A 15,580-nucleotide genomic window follows, 5' to 3' on the forward strand; every position below is an offset into this window, starting at 1 on the left:
TTCCTGAAGTACAAAGACCTACACAAGCTGACAGACAGGTGACATACAGAGTTAAATATGTAGTGATGCAGAGTGATTTCTGTGCTAATCTGGGCAAGGCAAATGGCTGTGCCTCTAAGGTGCAATACTTTTAACAAACAGTTAAGATCAATCAGTACACTGAATATCCTGATCTATCTCAAGATCCTCCTACTCCAGATTTGGTAGAAAGGGAGAAAAGCCCTATTTTTATAACACTGAATAAAAGAGTTGCAAGTTACTGAGTATCCAGGAAGTACCAAAGCACCCAGTCTTTTTATTACAACATTTATTTTAGTATCGAAGGCACTTACAATACAGAAAGAGGAAAAAAATATGATAGGCACCAAAAGTGAAATTAGAATTAAAATGACAAAGAAACAGTTTACCAGACAAAAGGAGCACTCTTTCCTGTTAACAATACAGCACACAGAAATGAAGCTATTGATGACTAACTTTTTAAACAGTTAGGGCTTTTTTTTTTTTTTAATAGAAAAAGGTAAAGGCTGTTCTACTGTGAACTGAAATTAAAAAAGAACTCCTCCACACACCTGTACAAGGATTTGGTAGTTGGTTGTGTTCGCAAACACGGGGGTCTTTCAGCTCTGGCACTGCAGGAGGTCCTGGTACATCTCAATGAGGTGAGCGGCCTCTCTCTGCCCAGAAAGCACAGCACCGTGGGTAGTGGAATAATACTTCCTGTGAGTGGCCTCCCCTGAAAACATCACCTGCATCGGCTGGAGAGGATAAGAAAAGCAGAAAAGCTCAGCAGCACTTACTGGAAAGCAGATGCGAGGCTAAAGGGAGACAATACTTTCTGTGCCCTCCCACACCTCCGTGAGCTGACACCAGTGTCTTCAGAGTGCTGGTTCTCGAAATCCCAGTGTGATGCACTACAAGGACGGGCACAGCACGTCTGCCAAAGTCGTTGCTATGCCTGCATGGAGCTGTTTGCAGGGTTGAGGCACCATCGCAGAGCCAGATGCTAGCTCCAATAGCCTCCAACAAATCTACACGAGTCACAGAGCTCCTTAATTCTCTACCAGCTCCTCCCTTTGCTCTCCTAAATTATACATTAGACTTTTAGGCTTTAAGGATATGGGTTTTTTCTGGACAGCAATTTAAGAAGGAAAACCAGTCATGTCTCAAAACCCACAGGGTGAGACACAGTGTCTTATCTCTTACATAGTTAGGTGCTTGCTACATTGCTGCCAGCTCAGTTCTGAGGCATGAATTTCAGGTACCTCTCTTCTCCAGAACAATAGAGAAAGATTCCTAAAGCTTCTCCTATCTTTTTAAATAGATTTCTGTGCTGAATAGAACTACATGGTGCAGTCAGGCTCTGGGTGGAGGAAATGAACTAGGCAGCTGCTTGGAGGCTGCATATTCATCAGCCATTGTCTCCGGATTTAGACACATAACCTTGTACGATGGGGTGAGTTTAGCTTAATACATTATGGCTCATCAGTTGAGCTGTGGTAACTATCTCCATGTGTGCTCCTGCTCTCCTTGCTATATTCAGAAAGCAAAGGCAGTGTCTGACAAGCAAATTCATTGTTCCCTGCCAATGCATGAGTCCCCCAGGCAAGGACTGGGCCTCCCTTACCCTCTACTGCCAACTTAGAAAGATTTCCTAATATGCACCTCTGACACATTCAGACCTAGACATTAGTAGGGTCACGCATTTAATACTACATATTCAGACTACGCTTTAAAACAGAGTAACACATGCTTTCCTAAGGAGTTTTTAACTGGCCAATAATGCTAATGGTCATTAAATGCAGAGATCACATTTCCTAAAACCACGTGGAAAATCAGCTCTTGATAATTTCAGAAAGAGATGTGGCCCTGAGATCTTAAAATATTAAAGCATTCAAGAGGTTAAACGTTAAAGAGGTAGATTAAAATTTTAAAAAATTACATTAAAACAATTAGAAGCTAACACTAAACATTAAAGAGGTAAAATACCTCATTTTATGTCCAGACGGGTACGTAAAAAAACCCTGGAAAACACATTTGCTGGTTTTTACTTCCACCTCCCTCTCAGGAAACCTGCTACCCAGCACCATGTCAGTCTTACTACCACAGAACTGATTTGAGCCATACTTACAGTAGTTTTGGAGCTTTCCGTGTAAGGCAGTGGTTTAGCGAGTTTCTCCACGTCAGCCCCACTAGACCCAACTTGGGTGTAAGAGTAGGATCCACGGAAATTGGGATTGCTGCCCCAGGAGGACCGCAGGATCCGGCGAGGTTTCGGAATGTTTGGATTCCCTGGATGGAAAGCAAGACAAAAAGTAAGACCATGTCCAAGAGAAAACATAGCAATGCCTGTGCAAGGCATGGGGTGGCATGTATTCAGCCTGACTTACTGAAAATGCATCCCAGCCAAGCCTGCAGGCTATAGGGAAGAGGCCCCAAACCAGACCTCTTTTGTATTACTGAGTTCTAAGTATCTATATAACAGCAATAGAATCCCTTTTAATCTCAGCTGCAGTCTTCCACTTTAGGAAATATCTCAAAATGTTTATGTTACTAAAAACCTAAGGAGCTTCAGGGAACCCTGGGCAGTCTGGTTGAAAACACAGAGCATCTCCTGGTCTCATTTGCCACGGGGAGCCTGGCAGTGACCAACGATATGACTGATCTCACCTAACTTCAGGTATTGAATTGGGTGCCCCGACTAAATTGGGTGTTTAGGTAGCCTTGTGAGACAGGTGCGCCTCCAAAGAGGAACAGAGATAGGGATGTCAAAAGGCAAATTCTCAATATGCAGGAGCATAGGAAAGGCTGTCAGAAATGTCTCAAAACCTGTATTATTCACTCCAACTGCTACCCAGTTGCCTCGAAAATGAACCTAAAATCCCACAGACCCATTTCCGTTTTGTGGGGTGCACATGGCATGGGAACTAGGCTTTTAACACTGGAAATAGGATTTCTAGATTGCTGTAGGATTTCCCCTGCTAAGAGGATGTAGGACGCAATGGTGAATGGCACCTGAGTGCACCTGTAATACGGCCATCAGCAGTCACTGTCCCCACCCCAGAAAGTACTGGAGTACCTGGGATCCAGACTGTAGCCAAGGCAGCCTACCAGCTGGTGGCACAAGAGCCTCAGGTTGAACCCTCTCGCTAGGCTGGTTCGGGACCACCTCAGTGTCACTGACTGAGATTTTGTTGCCGTCCTGTGATCACATCTCACTTGGCAGGAGAGGAATGGGGGAAACGGGAGAATTGCAGTGAAGAAAAATCCCCTCTGCAGGAAAGCTGAGACCCACCCTAGAGGCAACGTCACATATCCAGGCAAGGTTCAGCCAGTCGGATTGAGTCTGCGTCTTCACCAAAAGGGATGTCAAGCACTAGAACAGGCTGCCCAGGGAGGTGGAGGAGTCACCCTCCCTAGAGGTATTTAAAAGACGTGTAGCTGTGGTGCTTAGGGACATGGTTTAGCGGTGGCCTTGGCAGTGCAGGGTTAACATTTCTTTTCGACCTTAAAGGTCTTTTCCAACCAAACGATCCTATGATTCTAAGAGACTGTCAGCACGAGTCAGAGCATTGAGACCTATTTGCACCTTGCACTGCTCCTGTGCCTGCTTCAGACCCTGACTCTGTAACACCAGCATGTTTAGCATGCAACAAAGACAATCCAAATTCCCCCACCTTCTTCGTCACGGCTTAGAGAGGGAGACATTCAACTGTGAAGACTAGTTAGGCACTACATTATTTAGTTCTGCTAAACAGTTATTTAGTTGTGCCATCAATTCCTTAAAATCAGGAGCAGGTTACTTCCCTGGTTCAGCTGCTGCTTTTAGCAGTATCGTGTGTCCACCAGAACTATGAAATACAAGGTTGAAACCGAGCAAAGGCACCTGGATGGCTTGCCAGAGTACACTCCCAACACCTTCTAACCACTAACCCCCACATCAAAATATGGCACAGACTAGCAAATAAATATACCCTACAAACAAAACACATCCTACAAACAAATGTTATTTCAGGGGTAACAACTTAGCATAACAAAGCCTCTAAAATATGCTCCTCTAAGAATCTTCAAAGCGGGAATGCTTGGGATGGAAGTGAAAAGCCCAAGGGAGTCCGAGAACAGGGAGCTCTTGGACGCGTCAAGGAAGTAAGTTATCACGTTTTATTTTTAAGGGCTGTGGGAAAGCCCAAGAGAACACATCATGAAAGCCATTGGACAACACACCACCGGACACGACCAAAGCAGTCATCCATCACACTGCACTATACAAAAATGTTCACACAATGTATTTTCAAATAAAAGGAGTCTCTGCAGTGGGCTGGTGGTGCCTCTTCTGTAGCTGGTGCATGTTCTCATGTTCCACTGTTAAGGTGCCCAGAAGATTTTTCAGTACAGGAGTCAACAGATAAGATGCTGATAAAAAGATGATTAACATTAGGAACACAGTGTTACAAGCAATGAGATGAGGGCTTGTCAGCCTACAGATAAGGCCAGAGATGGGCTAAAAGACTGAAATTTGTAAATGAAAAGGTTTGTGGAGTCATCAAGCCAATCAACAATTGTATACATTCAGCAATATTTAATAGAGCAATTGCTCAGACTGGTAAAAGCAACAGCTTTGTCCCTCTCCAGTGTTTCCCACGGATGACCTTGTACTGTGTATACAAGCAGGTAAACAGCAGCCTTCCCATCGGGGAATTATTCTTCACACAGCAGCTTCATCACAAGGGAAAGTGCAGCACAGCAACATGAACGGTGTGGCCCTGGGCAGATGGCAGAGCTTCACGCAGAGATGCAGGAGCCAGCTGTCAGTGTGGAACAGGGCTAAAGAGCCTGGGTACAATAAAACACAGCTGTACAGTCCCCAGAACCAAAGCCAGCCTCCTTCCCCAGCACCATGCTGTGTGGCAGTGCAGACATACCAGCTCTCATGAGCTCCTTTAAGGTTCTCCAGCACATCGGACCATGTTAGCATGATCCGAGTGTCCACCGTGCAACTACTGTGCTCCTGCGCTTCTGCACTTACGCACCTTTTAATGTGAGGAGCTGTTTCTAAGACAAAAATCAGGAGACCTTCATGTCTGCTGCACACAGAGAAGGAGCCTGGTTGAAAGTCAGACGGGAACACAACACAAGCTCAGATCCTGAACTACTATTTGCAAGGCAGAAAACAAGAAAACTGGGAAGGCCACACTCGTTCAAGGAACATATTCAATTGGACTTTCTCAATCTGCTCTTAAATAGAAGGATAAATACGTGCCTTTGCCTAAAGATAAAAGTAACAATTAATACAGATGTGGAAATTTCTACGTTTTCTATTGTCCGAAGAAAGATAAAATGGCTAAAAAAGGATCTTAGCCTTCACTAAAATAGGAGGGGACATATCCTTATGCCACAGATTTCCACTTCTGAAGGTAACTCTTGCACTATGGAAGATAACTCCATATGCCTCACACAACCCTGTCTTTATCAAGCTACTGGGAGGTGTGGATACATAGATCTATTGGTTGTGGGGCTGATTATGAGACACAGGATTACCATAAAATCAACTCACAGACCTCAATTAAGACACACAAAATTAGTTGCCTACATGAGAGCTGGGTATTTAAGATCCCATGAAGGCCAATGGAGATCTGTGGTACTACCCCTACATTAGTATCTACAGCCACCAGAGAGACATTAGGGTACCCAGCCGTCCAAATAGGGCTGGTTTATATGATGCAGAACCTGAGAGAGATCTAGAGAAACAGCTGGAGGATGGGACACACACCCCCCACTCAGGGCATCTCCAGACACAGCTTGACAATCAGCGAGTCCTCCAGAAGGGAACAGGCCTGCAGTTGCTGCCTTCTGGCTTCCAACAATCAGAGCTTAGCCAATAAAGAAAGGAGAGCAAGACTTCTAATCGTTTGAAGGCAGCCCATTTAATCAGATTTAGAGGACACCACGTTTCAGCCATCCAGTTGTGAAAAGCAGTAATTGTCAACGGTTCTTAGGTTAGAACAATCCTTAGAGCTTTTCACAGCAAAGCCAGATAATCCACAACACTAACCTATGGATGTGAAATTCAAGGTCACCTCTCGAGAGAAATTCTTAGTGTGAGTCTAAAAGAAAGGATTTAACATAGGGCTGTCTATCACCCTTGGAACCAAGGCAAAGGCCTCCATGAGCAACGGGCTGGGAAAACACAGCTAAAGATGGGAACCCACCTGGTATTGCCTTATTTCTTTCATAGAAGAACAATAAATAAGAACTTGGGGGACTTTCTACCCAGAACATGAAAGCTACAAAAGGCAAAGCGAACATTAAAAGGCTCACGCTACCTACTTTGATTACTGAATATAAGGCACTTTCTACAGTCAGTAGAGAAAAGCTTCTGAAGAAGATGTCACAGAGCACCAAGTGAGGTGTGGGAGATCTGAACTGTCTTACAGAAGAGTCTTTCCACTGAGCTTAGTAAGAACCTAGGAAGACTGATTACCCAGCTTAGTTAGCTGACTTACACGAACTTGTGTGGAAATGCTTTAAAAGCTGGCTTTGGTGGTGCTAATTGGACCAGAGGAGTCCAGTCATTTTCAGAAATGACTACAGTTAGATCACAGAAGGCTGCTTTGCCCCCTCGCAACCACCCCCTGGCTGGTCTAACCCACTCTCACACTCCCAATGAAAAAAATAGCAGAAGAGACAGTAGGTGCACTGAGAGCTGAGCACGGTTCTGTTATTTCAGCCTGCCTGGCACCTGGCCCAGATTATTGCTGCTCCTGTGAATCTGCCAGGGAGACCAGGAGCAAGGGTAACAGAATAAATCCAGGTACCTTAGCAAGGCCATACTGAAAGATCTGTGAAAAGGTTTTCTACAAACAAGTTTCTGGGGCAGAAAGCGTAACAGGTCACATTGTGTAATGGGTGCTCCAAGAACAGGTTTTCTTCTCGCAGTTTCGAGCAGCTGAGAGTCCACCTCTCAGCTTATGCACAAAACGCTCATTGCAGGGCAAGGCCCTGGTAAACTCAGTCTAAAATTCTCCAGGATTAGCAGAAGGCTGAGACAGCTCACACTGCTGAAGAGTCTGATGGACAGTGACCAGGTGCAGTATCAGCTGGAACAGCAACTGCAGCACATACCGATGACCCAGGGCCAACATATTTCCATCCTTGGAGGGAGAGAGGCACATCCAACACATGCAAACAACAACAACAACAGTGAAGGACCCCAAGAAAGAAGTGGGAGAGTATACTCCCATCTGCCAAACTAACAAAGACCCGAAGAGCCAAATTCCTACTGATGAATCTAAGTGTTTGGGGGGGTGGGGGCATGGGGGAAGCGGTCTTAAACAAGAAGCTCTGCCAACAACCAACATTGTTTATACGCTGTGTGAGATGTCAGCAGTGGAACAACTTGGCCTTAAAGAGAAAAGCCTTCTGCTACACCAGTATAGAGCAGCAGCCGGCCTGCTGAGGTCAGGAGGAAAGAAGGCATGTGCTTACGTTGTGACATAACATAGGGATACCCAACACCACTGAAAACAGCTCATGAGGCAGAAGCTGCCCCGAGTCCAGCATTCACTCATTCATCCCATGTCTCTGCAGGCTGCAGGGGAGCCACAGCTTCATCACCCAACATAAATGCAACATCGAACAAGCTGAAACAAGGATTCAGTTTTGGTTGCTGCATTAGGGTTTCTGAGACCAGTGTCTACCCTATGATATCTGAAAAGAGTAGTAAAATGGAAAACCTCTTTTGGCAGTTGCCAGTTATACAGGTAGTCCTCAGCTTCCAGGACCCTTTCTCTAGATCTCCATGTTGTTGGGAGCAAATGGTCTGTAAGTACAGGGGAAAGCTATACTTGGGAAGGCAAATTTCTTCCTTTAATTGGAGGTCCATGGACAAGAGGTAATGCTGGAAACCCACCAGGTGCTGAGATTTGGCTAACATAATCTAACAGGCAGATAGAAATAGCTTAATCACGGGACCCATCTCTAGAATTGCATAAAATACATCTAATCTTGGGGGATGCTGCTCTTATAATTATGTATAAATTCAAAATCCTTATTTCAGGACTGCCAATGAGTCAACCACTATTTCTTTCAGTGTTACTATCTTACACTTGCACTTGTACAGTATCTTCCATTAGAGGATCTCAAAGACCTCCACAGATACAAAAAGCCCTTTACTTGGGAAGGTGTGCAACCACGAGAGAAGTGACTGCAGGCAAACCAAGGCCCAGCATGTTCAAGTATTACTACTTCTAGTGATTTCATCTTGGATTTTCTCAGTATAATACACCTCAGATCTGGTCTTGCTCCAACTGCTGCCTTTAATGTGATGTGTGCTCAGTAAATGTGAAATCTGTGAAGTCTAGGAAGGTTTAAGTGAGGTGGCAGGAAATGGGAACTCTCAAGGTTCAAAATTTGGGTCAATTCTCATTGCTTCATATTGAATGAAACTCAGGGATGTGATTCAATCACATCACCTCAGCTGATCTAAACAGGTTCAACTCCACTGGCTCTAAAAGAGCTATGCTGCTTTCCACAGCTGAGATCAGTCCTCAGGAGTACCGAGTCTGACAGCTCCAGCTGCTGAAGAGTTATTTGTGATTAACTAAAGCAGAGGATGTGAAATCCTCAAGCACTTCTGCCCACCACTTCCTGAGCTGTTTATCAGCCCCTCTGTATAAATAGCTTTCAGGCACACCCAAGCAGGAGGTATGCTGGCAGGACATGCACAGCCCATTCAAAGGGACATAACATGCCAAACTAAAAATTACTTTAGTGCATTTCCTTCCTAGCGGTTATTCAACACCCCAGCCCCACTCTCTCTCTCTTCCCTACTCAAAGAAACCAGAGCATAGCTGACCTGTAAATTTACGTAGCATTTCAGTGCAGGTTTCTGCCACAGTTTCATCATCACACTTCTCCATAATCAAAGCCTCTTCTCCACAGATCCAGCCACTCAGGACATGGCCATACCTCTCTGGTGGGTACAGCACATCAAAGCTGCAAATCTTCTTGTACCACAGCTCCTCAGGATAAGTCAAGCTCTCACTCTCTGCCTCATCTTCCCAGACAAACTGGATGCTGTTGCATTCGGAGCTCCAGAAAGGCTCTTCAAACTCCAGGAAAATCTTGTCAGTCGTATTGATGCCTAGTTTCTCAATGGCCATCACCTTCTCCTCGGGCAAGCGGGGATGAAACAGGCTCTCGTGGCGTTTCTTCAAGACTCCCAGGGACACAGTCACAATGACATGGTCTGCTGGGATGAACTCACAGTCCTCACACTCTACAAAGACATCAGAGCCCTTGTCCTCCTCGGGGAGGTCACTGTTGTGGTCAGCCACCCTTTCAATCTCCTTGCTGACTGACTGGTTCCAGTGGATGCACTTGACTGGCTTGCGGAGCTGAATGACAGACTCAGGAATGGAGCGGGCCAGAATCTCCACGATTTTAATGAAACCGCAAGGAATGATGTGATGAGCCCCAGGGATTTCGGTCCATTCCCCAAATTCACTGAGCGAGACTTCATCCATGCTGTGGGAGCTGCTCTCGCAACTCTCTACCTAAGGAAAAGAAACACAAAAGCAACATTGCCACAGAGGAACTCATTTTGGCACAGCACAGCATTGCAAGGGCACAAAGAAGCTGCGCAAGCTGGAGTCCTGAGTCCCACTCTTAAACCACGTTATTTTTGCTAGTAAGAAGTGTTTGGCCATAGTTCTGACAAAATCAGTCCTTAGCCTGCCTTCCAACCAGAGAAAACATTTTGTCATAGTAACAAGTGGCATCAGCTTTGGTTGCATCGGCCATGGTTGCATCATCCAGAGTTCAGAGTTGATGTCTTTGCTTCTGCATGATTCTGGGTCACAGTTCTGACTTTTCTATCATTTAAAACCCACTTCACTGGTCAGGCACTGGCTGCTTGGTGCTCCTACAACAGAAGCAGGAGCTATGTTAATCAGATGCTCTTCGCAACGTTAACAAATGTTTCCATGAGGACCCATGAAAAACTTCTGGCAGCTATTTCTGCTGTCTGCAGCTTTCAACATGCTGTCAAACAGACAACAATCAGCAATTCAACAATGTGCCAGAGGTGAGAGAACCCAACATAGAAGGAACTGGAGATAGAAAAGGGAAATGCCAAGACATGAAGCACTTGTGTTTGATTCATTTGATGTGATTATGAAAGCTTTAGATTCAGGACCTGTTGGTTAACATTTGCAGGAGTATTAGGTATAGCCGTAGCTTCCAACAGTCCCTAGAACAAAGACAGGATGTTTGGCCTGTCTTGTGATTAAGTTTCTAATGATAATACTGATGCATGGGACACAATGATCCTAAAACCTTCAAATCACCAGAGTCACAAGGATTTGCACTCTGTAATTCCTTAAGCATTTTTTACAAAAGGAACATTACAATTCCTTCCCTCACCCTTTGGCCGATCTTCCAGGCATTTCCACACTTTAATGACCCTGTTTGGAAGCCTGGCAAGCCTAGGCGCTCTCCCTGTGCAGCATTCTGTTGCAGGGTAGGAATCTCTGTCCTGGGCTAAGATGTCAGGCAAACAAGTGAAAGTTGTACTAAATAGTTCATAGGCTTCTCCCGTGACTGTGTTGACAAACAGGTGGCTGCCCCTTCCTCGTCATGGCCCAGTGACTCCAATGAAGACTGAGCAGGCACATCTGCTGGGCCAGGTTGCCAGCACCTAGGTCTTGAAGAAGACCTGTCCTCTCAGACTGCTGTTGTTCCACCCCATCTGACGGCTGAGTGGGCAACTATCCCCAGACTCAGGGTCAGTTCTGCTGGCCCACAATACAAACCCTGCTCCCTGGGTCATGCAACAGGCTGCTCATCCTGCCTGGACACTCCAACAGGACGCTCCACATTGTGACGATAACAACGGTGATGGTTATTCAATTATTTCGACCAAAAAGGAAAAATGCCAGGAAGAAAAACAGGCAACTATCAAGACTATACTTTGCCTGATACACCAGTTAATCCCCACTCTCTCAGCAACCACTCTGGTCTGATAGTCTTAAGTATCAGAAGCTTTGTTGTTCTCAGGTATTTACACATGAGAAGGGATTTAGGAGACTTGCAGAAAAAGTCTCTGGCTGTGGCAACCTGTAGCAACAACATAAGTAACCACCAGGAAAACCAGGCCTATATCAAATGACTAACATTGTCTGCATGGCTGATGTTACATGGATAACACGATAAATAACTAGATTTTACATAGAAGCTGTGGAGATGCCCTGTGATACAAGCTTTGTTAGGTGTTAGGACACCAAAATATCAAAACAGCATTTGGGACACCCAGGTTCAAATCTCAGCTTTACCACAGATCCCCTGTGAGGAGACTCTTTGGATCTTTATTTCACTTTGTTTCAGCTTCTCACCTGTAAATAGTGAATACCACACACTCACCCTCATCACAGAGTGCTGCTTGCCTCCCCTGCCTCATTTCAGAAGACTAAGTCATTATAAGTGCAATAGGAATGACTGCTACACTTTATTTGTGGAGCACTTGATGCAACATTAAGTCCTCATCCCACAGAGATCTCATTTAGGCCAAGGTGTTGAGGGATAAAAAGAACTATGGAAGCCGTGAGGAAAGATGATTAGGACATGGGTTTATACAATCTACCTTTGATTTATGGCTTTACCTTCAAAATGCTTTCTAGGGATTTTCCCAGCAGATTACTAGCATCAAAGTTACATTTCTTCTGCTCTCTGAGATACGGACAGAGGCAGAAGTGGGTAAAAGACGCTTAGGATCACTAGGTCCCAGGTGTAAGGCAAAAGACAAGATGTTACTAAAAGAACCTGACAATAGATTAGCTTCAGGTGGTAAGAAAACATTAAGTCATACCAGAAAATTTAACAGGAATTGTAGGTAGGAAAGCCCCTTCTAATTAGACAGCTAGAAGTTTAAGGTTAAAAAAAAAAAAGAAAAAAGAGTAAAGGCATTATTTCTTGCAGCCCACTGTCTTTGGACATGTCTCACAAGGACAAGTTGTCAATAAAAACACAAACCACCCCAGCTGCAAGAGACCATAGAAAGCAATTCCCCAGTGATAGTCAAGGCTTAGCCAGGTGTCTGAGGTCCAAGATTTGTCTGTTCTTGGTTAAAACAAAACAATGATGTGCACACACACCTTAAGGTACTGCTGGATCATGGCTAGTTTCAGCCTCTTGACGGCCTCTGTGTCATCCGGATCGGCCTTGACACGTTTGCGCACTACGTCCCGTGTAAAGACGCCCACGCTATTCTGGCTCTCAGCATTGACTGGTTTACCTCGTTGGAAGAACTCCTGAGTCAGGTTATAGACCTGCCAGAGAGAGGACAGAAAGATGGACAACATGATTCACAGCAGAATCCAAGCCCCAATCAGGATGCTTTTTTCTCCATCCAAACCCAGCACATTCAGATCACCTTCTCCTGCCAGCTTTAGAGATCAGCTTTGGCAGTTTATTGTGCACTCTGCTCCCACACCATGTCAAGTTGTGCCCGCAGCTATGCTGGTTAGAAGGTAGGAAGCCACACTTCTCTCCAGGCAAAGATAACCACCCTTGCTCACCTGCAACAGGCTAGTTACTATTAAGTCATTAAGATACTACTAACTATTAAGTCATTAAGTCACTATGAAGTTATTTTTTAATTCAGGCATGTCCGTTCTATCCCTTGCAGATGCCAACAGAGGCAGTCCTGCCATCTTCAGTAGCTAAAGCCTGTTGTTCAACCAGCTGTTTAGATGCTGCAGCTGGATCAGTAAGCAAAGTAAGCGCAGACTGCAGAACACCTCTGCAGAACAGGTTTGTGTTTGCTACATGTAATTTCTGGCTCTGCTGAACAGTGTCACAGCCTGACTCGGCCCCAGTCTCCTTCCAAAGTCGAGGACTAGGACTGACTCAACCAGCAGGACCCACACGCTTCCTCCTGACAAGAAACCACTAGCTCTTCTCCCACCTCGGTGTCTCAGGTGCAATCCAGATTGTAGGGCCCATATATTTGAATGCTCTAGCCTGGAACCAGCCCTTCCACCCTCTCCACTATTTAGCAATAAAGCCCAGGAATCCACCAGGTGGGGGGAATTCAGTTTCACAGTTACTTTTCTGTTGTGCCCTGAAAAATAGGAAGCAATCAACACAGGAATTTTGTATGCAGACACCTTTTACTTGTTGAGCACAAGACAGGTAGAGATCCATGGAAAACAACGGCATCTCTTGTAGCCCTCCACCAAGAGCCAGCTTGAGGAAGATCTACAAAAAAAATCCCTAACAAATTGTTCTTCTTTGAAGGAGATCTTCCTGACTTTTTTTTTTTTTTTAAACCCTAGTTTTCCACTTTATGAGCTACTTAAAAGCAAGAAAACACTCATCCACCTCGGCCATCTGCTTGTGGCTGGCTGGCTACCATCATCAGTACTTCTGTCTGTAATACTGCCAGAAGAACCTACAGTTGAATCATGGCCCTTCATTTCCATGGAAAAACTCCGACGGATTTTTTAACACAGGAAAGCTTTTACAAGATGCCTCCCAGAAGCACAACTCATCCCACTGATGACTTGTTTGTCCAGAATGAGTCACCTTCTCACCTATATCATGCCACAGGGGTGCACAGTACTCTCACAAGTAGAGAGGCAATATTTCTGCTTGGTGAGTTTTTCCTGTCAAAGATGGTTGATTACATTGTGATCCTTCTTTGGAGACAGATTATTCAGACATACTGAGAAGTTAAACTCAAGAGTAAATGCCTGGTAAGAAAGCGGCAGAACTGTGGCAACCTTTCCTTCAAAGGTTCCTAGAGCTTCCCATTCTCTACTGATATGGCTATTGTTTTAAATCCATGTTACAGTTTCTTCCCACTCCAATTCTTCCCAGAAGCTTGATTGTCTCTTGGGTTTTAGGAACAAAGTGAATTTGAGGAGGCAAAAATAAAGGGATGATGAGGAAAGGGAGGTGGTGAGGAAAAATGCACAGCGGTGGTACGAGTGAGAGGGCAGGTCTACGAGTGAATGGAGGAAGGGAAGTAGATAAGGACAAGTAAGGGGTGAGGAGGAAATTGAAAATAAGTGAAAGAATGAAAAAGGGGGGAAATAAGCTACAAAACAGAGAAGTAATCACAAGAAAAATGATTGGAACTGGTGAAGATGGAAGAGAACTGCAGACACGGATTGGGACACAGCCTTTCCAAGGAGATTTCCAAACAAGAAAGATGAAGACCAATACCCTATATGAAATGAAGGCTTTCAGCAAAAGAAAGAAAGTAGTGCCTTTTCTGTTCCCCAATGCCAAAAGTTCTTTGGCAGTTTCAACATCCCATGGTTCTCAGGTCCACTGATTTCTGAGGCCCAAACCAATTCCAGCAAGTACAAGCTGCATAGACCTTGCGTCAGCATAATGCAGCTCAGCTTTCATAAGCCGATTGCACACTATAAGCAGCTAACGCATTCACAAGACAAGCAAAGCTGTGTTAAAACCCAGCCACCGTTTGGCCAAAAGGATAACCGAGCCATGGGTATGTTTTTATTAACCATTGTATTCTTCATTGTCCAACAGAGAAAAGAGCAGAAATGCACAGTTCTCTGTGCTGTAAACATCAAGTAAAGTCTTTCCTATAAACGTCAGTATAATCACCATTAGGATTTATTATTCTTTCTCAGAATCCCTGTTACTTCCTTGCTTTTCTCTTCTTGGGGGTGCTGAACCATTTGATGAACAGAAAGCAAAGCTATTGTAGGCAAGAAACAAAAGGAGAAACAACAGCAAGTCCAACATTGAGATATACTGTCATAATAAAAGAATCAAAACTATACTCAAAATATATTCTTTAGTGCACACACGCAGCGAACACATCCTATGTAAGAAACCATGGAAAAGGTTCACCAGAAGCCCACATTTGAGGTAGATTTCCAATGAAGTAGAAGCAGAATTGTACTGTCTGGAGTCAGAGTTACTTAGACTTTCCCTCCCCAGGTGGGAAACTGCTTATAAAACAGAAAGCATCATCACGCCTATGGGATCACCTCTGAAGTCACTGGGAACCGGCACTAGTGAGATGTGAAAACACATTCTCCTTCAATCATTTCATCACGATGTGATGACAGAAGGGCTCCCAAGAGAGTTCAAGTGGGCTTTATCTCAAATATCTGGGTGAAAGGTAGCATCAAGAATGACCTGAAATATTCTGCTGATTTTTCTAGTTAACCCTACAAAATGTTCATGCATCCACATCGAAAGCATCATGCCTATCAGCAAGGAGAGCTACCCCATATACAGTCTAGACTCATCTCCCCTTTCTACAGATCACATACAAGCAGTAATAAGAAAAGAACAGACTGCATCAATGTCCAGCTCCTACCACGGGCAAACAATGACCTGATCATTTCTCACCCTAAAGTTCCTCAGTGTCTGGGCAGAAAAACTGGCCCCGGAAGCCTGTCTGCAAGAACCACCAGCAGAAGCAAAACACACAGAACATCTCCAGTGGCTATTCATCCTAAGCAGATTTCTTTCCCTAATTCTGAGGGTTTACATACAGTCCTGCAGGGAAATGGGGCCGAAGGTCAGAAATTAAAAGGAGATTAAT

At 44.6% G+C, this 15,580-nt stretch overlaps 1 protein-coding gene across 3 annotated transcripts in view; it reads right to left on the reverse strand.

Moving 5' to 3' along the window:
- Positions 1 to 275: 275 nt before the first annotated feature.
- The window catches only part of SMOX (spermine oxidase), a 56,340-nt gene continuing 41,035 nt past the window's right edge, over positions 276 to 15,580 (reverse strand). For all 3 annotated transcript variants that reach the window (XM_056343142.1, XM_056343132.1, XM_056343124.1), the window contains 4 exons: positions 12,147 to 12,320; positions 8,852 to 9,551; positions 2,129 to 2,289; positions 276 to 755 (listed from right to left, as the gene is read on the reverse strand). In XM_056343142.1, the coding sequence (XP_056199117.1) occupies positions 618 to 755; positions 2,129 to 2,289; positions 8,852 to 9,551; positions 12,147 to 12,320 (1,173 nt within the window). In that variant the 3' untranslated portion in view covers positions 276 to 617. The remainder of the gene's footprint in view (positions 756 to 2,128; positions 2,290 to 8,851; positions 9,552 to 12,146; positions 12,321 to 15,580) is intronic.

This window comes from Falco biarmicus, chromosome 1 (assembly GCF_023638135.1).
Source record: "Falco biarmicus isolate bFalBia1 chromosome 1, bFalBia1.pri, whole genome shotgun sequence".
Classification (NCBI taxonomy): domain Eukaryota; kingdom Metazoa; phylum Chordata; class Aves; order Falconiformes; family Falconidae; genus Falco; species Falco biarmicus.